Source organism: Frankliniella occidentalis, unplaced genomic scaffold, assembly GCF_000697945.3.
Source record: "Frankliniella occidentalis isolate FOCC.00 unplaced genomic scaffold, Focc_3.1 Scaffold112, whole genome shotgun sequence".
Lineage (NCBI taxonomy): Eukaryota > Metazoa > Arthropoda > Insecta > Thysanoptera > Thripidae > Frankliniella > Frankliniella occidentalis.
Window position 1 is genome coordinate 525,044 of NW_026267240.1, and position 9,395 is coordinate 534,438.

At 48.7% G+C, this 9,395-nt stretch overlaps 1 protein-coding gene across 2 annotated transcripts in view; it reads left to right on the forward strand.

Moving 5' to 3' along the window:
- The window catches only part of LOC113208320 (alpha-2B adrenergic receptor-like), a 259,720-nt gene extending 250,853 nt beyond the window's left edge, over nucleotides 1-8,867 (forward strand). The window contains exons 3-5 of one of the 2 annotated variants that reach the window (XM_052270145.1): nucleotides 2,391-2,611; nucleotides 2,694-2,916; nucleotides 3,623-8,867. In XM_052270145.1, the coding sequence (XP_052126105.1) occupies nucleotides 2,457-2,611; nucleotides 2,694-2,916; nucleotides 3,623-4,324 (1,080 nt within the window). In that variant the 5' untranslated portion in view covers nucleotides 2,391-2,456 and the 3' untranslated portion in view covers nucleotides 4,325-8,867. The remainder of the gene's footprint in view (nucleotides 1-2,390; nucleotides 2,612-2,693; nucleotides 2,917-3,622) is intronic. The other variant, XM_052270146.1, reaches the window with a different exon arrangement.
- The last annotated feature ends 528 nt before the right edge of the window (nucleotides 8,868-9,395 follow it).

The following is a 9,395-nucleotide window of genomic DNA, read 5'->3' on the forward strand; positions in this document are numbered from 1 at the left end:
CCGCCGCACCAACTCCCTCCCCCTGCTGTCCCCCTCCATAATCGCTCAAAGGTGGCCAATTCCAACAGTCATCAGGGCACTTGTCTGTCCTCTCCCCTCTCATCGCCTCACTGCTGCGACGCCAAACTTGCCAAACTGTCACCGCCACCGGACCTATAGCCGCGCTGCTGGGCGTTAGGAGGGGCGGCGAACCGCGCGCTGCCCGGCAGCCTGCTGCTCGCAGGGCGCCCTGCTGTGGTTCGCGCGACTGTATATCCAGCCTGCTCGAGTCGAGCATCTCGGGGGGGATTAATTATGTAGCCGCTGCATGTCTCCTCCAAGATTGCCCCGCCATCATCCAGCGCCATGGTTTATTTAGGTACAGCTGACATACCCTCAGACCCCTCACGCCCCACCTTGCCCCTCTCTCTCTATCTCTCTCTTACATAAACTCTCCCAACCATTATTGAACTGGTGTAACTAGTTTTTCTCGCGGAAAGTGACACCTCCGAAGAGTACTACGACTAAAATCTAGTCACGTATTCTGTGGGAATATTTCTTCAGAACAAAAATGAACTAGAAAAAAAAAGTGACTTTTGATGTCGAAAAGGTGTCGCAAGTATTCAAAACAAAATAAAACAAGTTAATGTTTTCGACAAGTAGCTCTGCGGAGGTCGGACCAAACGGAAGACGTAAGGCTAGAGCCGGCGCTTGATTGATCTTGCTTGTCGATATTCGCAGCGTCAGAGTCGGACTCGTCATTCGCTTGAGGTGGAGGTCCTGCCCCGGACAAACCTCCCCCCATCCATTCATCTGTCGGCCTGCGCTCCCGTCTGTCTATCTGTCCGTGTGTCTGGCCAGCTGCTGAGGAGACGACGCGGCTGCGAGACAAGGCCCGCCAGCTGCCGCAGGAGATGCTGCTCCATGTGCCAAAGTTCCTTTTGAGGTCCTGAAAACTGTATTTATCGTCGCCTACTCTTGGCAAGAGTTAAAGTTCCTTTGAGAAGAGAGTTTTCATGGTTTCACGCGCGCATGGTGGCTGGTGGGGGGGAAGTCGTGGGCGGGGAAAGCGGTGGTGGTGCTCCGGGGAAAATTAGAAGGCTGTGGAGGGGGAATAGGGATGGAGAGGACGGAACTGGGAATGGGGAGGGGGGAGGGGGGAGGGGTCCACGGTGCGCAGGCCATGCTCCAGGGGACACGGAGAGACTCTGGCACAGACGCTTGGTACATCCGTAATGGGCTGAGGATGAAAGCCAAGTGAGAGCGATGCTCTCTTGCGGCAGCTCGTAAATAAAAAGAGAAGGGAAAAAGAGGTGTCTGTATGTCGAGTTGGGCGGACGAAATAAATGCTTCTCGTGCACTACCATGTCGCTCGCTGCAGTCAGTTGCTCTGCAACGCGAGGAGAACTGCGTGCTCGGACGGGCGGCTTATGGCGGCGCAGGGGGCCACTGAAATACCACGCGCAGCTCCGTGGTTCTGGTAGTGAATGGTGTGATAAAGGTCCCTTGCTCTGCTTGCACTGCAAGTTATCCAGCCGGCAGCCGCGCCAGCAGCGGGGATAAGTTTCCCGCGGCCGCGACCCGCCCCGCCCCGCCCTGCCACGCCCCGATCGTTTTGTCCCCTCGGCCGCTTAAACTTTCATCGCTCGTCGCCGTTGTTGTTGTTGTGTGTGTTGAGTAGGCCTCCAGCCAAATGGTTTGCGGCGCTGCGCGGCTAGGCGGCCAGCGGCGCGCGCGGAAGCTGGCGGAAGCTCATCTATTTCCCTTTCACTTGGCTAAGCGGCCCGCTGCTGCCGCTGCTGCTGCTGCTGCTGCTGCTGCTGCTGCTTCCCACTCCTCGCCGCTACCGAGTTGGGAGCCAAGCTCCCTTCCCCGGAGGTTAGGAGGTCGGTTTCACCTCGGAGGCCGCCCCCTTCTCTTTCTCTCTCTTTCTCTCGTTCCCCCCACCACTACCCAGACCCCTCGCTTTATTTTGTTTTCGTATTAAGCGAGGGGAGAGTGGGGCGTCGTGCAGTCACGCGGCGCGGTGCGGGCGGGAGACTTTTGAAGGCTACAAATCGTAATTTTGGGGGCACGCGCGTGTTTCCTTTCTTCTCGCTCGTTCTGCCCTGTTTTGGCCGCGCCCATTGAGCCATTAGAGGCTCCTGGAGGAAATGGCTCGGAAAAGCAGGCTGGGATTATACAGACGTCTTAAAGTGAAGAAAGTTGTAATTGGCTATTAAGCTCAAAAAACACGGCGAAATGCCGTGGGCATCAAAGAGGCCGCGTTCTTTCTCCCTGGCGGGGGTCGCCGCCACCTCACGTGCGACGCGCGGCGCGGCGGGGGGCAACCTCTGGCCCGGTCTGACGTGGCCACTTTTCTTTTTCGACGCCGCTAATGGAAAATATGCCTCTCGGTTTCTATATTTCAGCTGAGCGAGGACCTGGGCTACGTGCTGTACTCGGCGCTCGGCTCCTTCTTCATCCCGTCCTGCATCATGGTGTTCGTGTACATCCGGATTTACTACGCGGCCAAGGCGCGCGCGCGCAGAGGCATCAGGAAGAACCCACAGAACCAGAAGAACAGCAGGCAGCAGGACCACCACCACTCTCCCCGGCAGGCCAACTCCGACAAGCAAGTGACCAGCTTCAGGTGAGTGGACGCGGTCCCGGCGGGCACCGCACCCGCGCGAGCAGCGTGCCTTGCTTCGCCCATCTCATCCGCTGTATTGAAGGTGCGGGTGCTTGTCTGTGTGCAGCACGTCCCCGGCGAGGGCCGGCGGCGGCGCTGGCTCCAACGGAGGCGGCCCCGGGGCGGGGGGCTCGGGGGGCGGCCCAGGGGGTGGTCCTGGCTGCATTCAAACTTCGGTCACTGTGGAGACGCCCCCGGTGATACCCAACATCACCTGCGACTTTGCCAGCGACATCAGCACGAGCGACAACGCGGAACAGTCCCAGGTGAGTGGCGGGTGCCTTTGTGGTGCCGACAGTTAGGGTTTGTAATTCCATAGGGATGGGGAACGTCTTTGTACTCTGCGGTACTTTGTCAGTTGCACACCTGCGAGAGAAGTTGTCCTAAACTGACCACCATCCTTACTTCTTTTTATACCCCCACAGTCGCATTAAAATGTTGGCCGTGCTGCCACGTTTTCAGCGACCAATAGAAACACAACACTGAGGGGGAGTGAGTGGGCGCTTTCAAATGCAGATCGACGCTAACACGTTTTCGTAATTTGCCTCTTTTGTCTCATTGATGCTGCTCCGAGAAAGCTCCCTCAAGGAAATGAGAGCAGGGAGGGAGAGAGGGGGTGGGTGCGCCATCAACTTGCTAGTCAAAATGAACTCCCGAAACTTTCTTCCTTTTTTTGTTTACCCCACTTTCCTCCTTACTTCTTAGTGCGTTCCGAAAAATGTGCAGGGGATTTTCTTCTTTTTATCCCCCCCACGCCTCCAGTCTTTCTCCGGGCTCCGAGATCCATTTAAGCGCCCGAGCTGTTTGTACTGAATTGGTATTGGGTTTTTGGGGGTGCGCGTCACTTAAAGGAAGGGTTCCGTGGACCGGCCTCGGACGGCGCGGCTTCCAGCCGCCCGTAAATTGGCATTTCCCACCCCGCCATGCTAACGGGAAGCGATGTAACGCCGGGGCTGTTCTGTCTTTCCGCAGGACGCCTCCGGGCCGTACCTGGACGCGCCAAAGGACACGCTCAAGGTGGTGGGCACGGGGCAGGCGGCCCGCCCCGTGCTCCTGACGCCTGTGGCCGCGGCCCCGGCGCTGGGTGCCTCGCAGCACCGGGGCTCCGTCATGTCCGTCAACGGCGAGCTGGCGCAGCAGGCGGCCGCCATGCAGCGCATGCGGCAGCCGTCCGTCGGTATCGACACGGACATGGTGAGCGAGTTCGACCCCTCGTCGTCTGACTCGGGGGTCGTGTCTCGCTGCGCCGTCGTCAAACCCCTAAAACTGCGCCTCTGTCAGCCCATCTTCGGCCGGCGCACCACCTCCAAGACGAAGCGGGAGATCATCGACATGGGCCGCATCCCGGGCGGACAGCAGGCCGTCGTGGAGGTGGTGCAGTCGCCGCGGCCGATCAAGCGCGACCCGGAGCGGGAGAAGCGGCGGCTGGCGCGCAAGAAGGAGAAGCGGGCCACGCTCATCCTGGGGCTCATCATGGGCTCGTTCATTGCGTGCTGGCTGCCCTTCTTCCTGCTCTACATCCTCACGCCCCTCTGCTCCTTCTGCTACGTCCCGGAGAAGGCCTTCTCCATCGCCTTCTGGCTGGGCTACATGAACTCGGTGCTCAACCCCGTCATCTACACCGTGTTCAACAAGGACTTCCGGCGTGCGTTTCGCCGCATCCTGTTCAAATGATGTTTGGCGCCGCTCTGCTGTTGCGGTGCCTGGCCGGCGAGCAGGCCCGCCGCCAGCAGGCCCGCCCGCACTGACCACGACCGGTGACATCCGCAGCCTAGTCCCAGGCCGGCGGCGAGGGTCTCGTCACTCTGCCCGTCGTGAGCTTTGGTGCCCGCCTGGGATCCGTACACCCATCAGCAATAATTTTCAGTCAACCCTTTTATTTTTGTTTCCAAAATATACAAATCTGTTCTTTTCTTTAACCCTCATTTCTTTTTGGGGGCCCAATAGAGGCTGATTTTTGGGTGGGCCCGCAATGTTTTACGCTTATCATCTGCGGTGTTTTACGTGTTCATATTTACGGACGTGCGACGGCGGTGGTCTCGCGGCAGCAGTGTGTGTGAAAGCGCAACATGACTTAGCAGCCTGTGCGTGTGCTTTGTGTTATGGACTTAGTGTTTTGCTAAGGGGTTCGATTCAGTGAACAGGAGCGGCTTCCACTTTCTTCGACATATTTTGTGCTAAGAAGACACGGACCTTTTAAACAATTTTCAGAAATAAAATGTAGAGGTTTAATTCATAAGATTAGGAATATAATAACAATATATACTGCCTGACTTCCCGTGAACTCGTTGTTTTCTCTCTACATTTCTTATGTTAGTCATTCAGAATGAATGAGTATGTGTTAAGCGGGACCAGACAGCGTGTCTCTAGCAATATCTTGATTAAAGACGAATGTCTTTTCAAGCATTTCGAAATACATTGTGTCCTGTTTTGATAGGAATTGCATATGCGATGAATGTATTTCGTACTACGTCATTCTAAATAATTGTTTTGTAAAAATTGGATTTTTAAATAATGTTTTTTTAACGTTTTGTGTTTAGTATAATTGCTTGAAATACATTATGTCTGGTTCCAGGGGCATATATTTCGCATAATATTTGTTGTGAGATATGCTGTTACCATCTTGAACTTGTCGCTTTCTTGCAGAGTTACGATGTGCTCGTCCTTGATTTTTAAGTCTATGAATGACTAACCATTAGGGCACATTTTTTAAACAAAGTTTCAGTACTCTTGGGAAGAGAGATTAAATAGCTATCGCACTTGTTCAGGCCATCATTTCCTAAGCAATAACCGTGAAATAACATATCTGGAGCGTATTTTCACAATTTAACGAATAGTTATGCCCTTCATGCTTCAAGACTAAGGACTAAAAGCAAACTGTAAGAGTGACTGTCAGTGTCCTTATTTTAGATTGAGTTTTATCTTTTGTGAGACTGCAATGGCGTTTTGCATTTTGTGTTTATCTAGCATAAAAGTTCATATTCATGGCTATTGAGCATTTGTTTTTTAAAAAAAATTAAGTATTGTATTGGAGCTTGTTTACCTAACCTTGGTTTTTAGGAGGTTTTGTTCCTCTACCTTTAACACGTGCGCAGTTGCCTTTTTGATCGGCGGTGGTACACTGGCAGTCATTACTTGACCATTCGATTGTTTTACCTAGAATATTGTCGAAGTTTGCAAAACGAAGCCAAGAAGTATTTTTCGAGGCGAAATGTTCTAACAATCTGGACTTAAATCGTACTGTTTAAGGTGACGATTGTAGATATGTATTTTGTACGGTACAAGCTCTGTAAGACGTTCGTGGGCCGGTACCAGAAATTTAAATCAACATTTTTATCAACCTCAAATTTTCAATTACATTTGTTAAACTGTGATAATTTTTTTGAAATCAACCTATATTATTGTATATTCATATTAGTTATATGTCTACTTTCATTATTTGTTCTGCGTAGTTTAATGTAGGTCGCACCTGCGAATTTGCTTGGATCTATTTTTTTGCATTGATGCTCTGCTTTCACCTAAATAGTCACAATTGCGTTTAATATTTCAAATTAAAGTACTTATTCGTTATGCTCTCTTGGGCCATTGTGCCCTTTTAGGTGTGAGTCAGTCAATGCTGAAAATATCAAAAGAGAACGTAATTCGGGCCTCAACTTGCATGCCTCTATATTCCTTTCAGTAGTATCCACTATGCTTTGTCGCCAGATCGTCCAGTTTTGCTCTGTTTCTTAAAATTAAACTTTATGGTGTGACAAGAAATTCGCAAAAATTCCTAACGTTTCTATAGTTCCTTCCGGCCACCATTGCGTTGCCTGTACAATCAAAAATGTAATCTAAAACGGGTACTTATCAAATGATCTAGGGGACAGGGTGAAACAAGAGATTCTAAGAAGTACGATGTAAAATGGAAAAATCTTAAACGAATTTGTCATTTTTCGTTTTTTATATAAACCCCTACCCATAAACGTTGCCTAAACGTTTCTATCTCAGTTCTTTTTAGTGGATACCACACTCAATTAAATTCTTCTATAGACCAAGTACCTCGTCTTCGCTCAAGCATATAGGGAGGCACATGATTAGTCACTGTCTGGTATTTATAAATTCTTCGTGTAAGTCATCTCTTGGCCCTAGCGGGTTTAAGGTATGACAATTTAAGGTAACTTCGATTCCTAGAGGACACTGCTTTGGAAACAAAGTATTTTAGGGAGATATATAGTGCTTTAGAGTTTTCTTTTTAGATGAATTTTATTTAGTGCAGACTTGGCCTGCTTACCAGTCTGCCTGTTTTTGACCATATTGTAGGCATCAATCTTTATTGTCAAAGGTTTGCAACGAACCCAATGGTGCTAAAATCGTAGCTGTAAATAACATACATATAATTACGAATAATTTATTGTAAATGTAAATATTGTACATATAGAGAGAGGAAGCCAAAGAAACCTAAAGATTTCTTGTTTGTATTTCAGAAAAATTTTGAGAATTGGAGTTAACAGAGACTTCAGTTGACAGCTTTATTCGCAGCCAAACTGTCTGCGCGACAATAACTATTTTGTGTTCCACTTCTCCTTTTCGTGCAAGTACTTCTTATTTATAATTTAGGTTGTGATCACTTTGTCTTCTGAAGAGATTGGGTTGCCGTGTTTTTCCTTGAATAGATACGCGCAAGTGCTGGAGGCGAAGTCATCTTGTGATCCTACTTAAAATATAGAAGACTGTTCCTCTAACTATATTTTTTCTGCTCACAATGTTGTAACATTATGTTTAAAGTGTGGAGAATTTATTGTTGAATTATTGAACTGCTTCCTGCTTATTTCGAAATTCCGTCCGGTTTCGGACGCCTTTCCTTGAACTAAGAGTTCATATAGTTCTCGAAACAGTAGTAAGTGCCATCGAAACTCTATCCCTCTCTTTCTTGCAAAACTGACTAATAGCACACAGTATTATTTATGTCATGTTCAAAGCCGTTCTTTTAATCCTCAACGCGTCGACAGTTTCAGGTTGTCATTTCTCTTCGCTTTATTTCACTGCCCTTAAAAATGGCCATTTCTGCCTCAGAAAAACAGTAAATTTGCATTTTTTTACTGCCACTATTAACCCGAGTGACTCAGAATGGACGTCGCCATTTTTGATTGTAAGGGAGCTCAGAGTGCGTTGAGCGCGACGCGTAAACATAAGCGTCCATCCACTGAATTTCCGACCTGTGACTGAAAAGCTAAGAGCGCTTTGAAGGAATAATTCCATGCTTGCTTTGCACGGCGAGCACAGAGGGGGGTGCTGGGATTGGAGGAACCCTCCCAGCCCGTTACTTGGAGCTACAGACAGTCTTCGAACTGCCGGGCCGAGGGCTCTGAGCCCCACGCCTCGACCCGGCTCTCCGCAGACCAAAGCATGAGGTGCCTCTTGGGGACCAACGCAATCTTCACAAAATTCTTGTTAAATTCTATTAAAAAGCATTCTTTCCAGCCCGCTTAACTTGTGCAACTGGTTTGCACATAGCCAGTCAAGATGCCCTTACGAGCATACACATATAATATATATACATATATACTTTATTTTTATGAACATAATGCCGCTATTCTCTCGAATCAGATAAAAAAAATGGGAAGGTGTCTTGCCAAAGCTGAAGAAGTGTTGTTTATAGTACTTTAGGAGTTTTACTGACACCAAACTGTAATAAGGTGCTGTTGTCCTCTTAACTAAATAAGCAAATGGAAGAATGTTGACCTAGACACTCAAAAACTTCCCGCATCATCAAAATAAGAAAGAGTATTAGCCTTAACTCAGTTTTTGTTGAAATTTATAGAGTCTATTACTACACTCTCGATAGGAAATTGGTATACTCACGCAACTCTGTTCTCTAGAGTTTGAGAGTTATGGGCGATATTTTACATGTCCTGTTGATTGACCATGCATAGGCGTTACCGTGTAAATAACACAACGAACCTGTATAAAGTTTAACTATACATACGAGTCTTGTGTCTATGTACATTTGTGGGAAATTTGTATAAGGCGATGGTTTAATGTATACATACTTAAGCGAAAATGTCTTCATAGCCTGTTCTTTAATGTAATAATATGTATGTATTGTTCCCTGTACATAGAATAATGTAATCATTTGAGAAATTATGTCTGTTGATCATGAAAATCCTTTACTGTAATGGTGGGTAATTGAAACACGGGCATATATTAACAATATATTTCTGTTTCATTCTGCGAATGAGTTTCTCTGACTTAAATCACTAAGCCCACAAAAAAAAACCCCAAAAAAAACACTATCTTCACGACGGTAACACAGAAACAGCAATCATGTCTGATGTCAGAGCAGGGTCTCTTCGACACATGGGCGGGCAGAAAGGGCGGGTGTGGGACGGTGTGGAAAAGGGGCCTAAAAGTTTTTGGCCTGTCTCAGCGTGGAAACTCCGCTTCACTAAGTTTACCTTTAAAAGCGCATACAGTGTGTGCGTGTGTGAGGCGCTGAATATTCATCAGTACGAGTTGATACGCTGAAGTTGCGCCTCGTCACACTCGCCGCGTCGCCAGTAAGCCGCCGAGAGCAAACACCTCAGTCAGAGTGGCTCTCGCTATTAGCGACAATGTCGGCACAAGTGATCACGCCTCGCGCTCGGCGGCGCCACTGTAGCGCCTTCGGGTGTCGTAGGCTCCGTGTCGCCGCCGCTGAGAAACGGCCGGAATATGGAGATGCGCTGTACAAGTTTTTGTGGTTGCGCAAAGGATCCCGACGCAA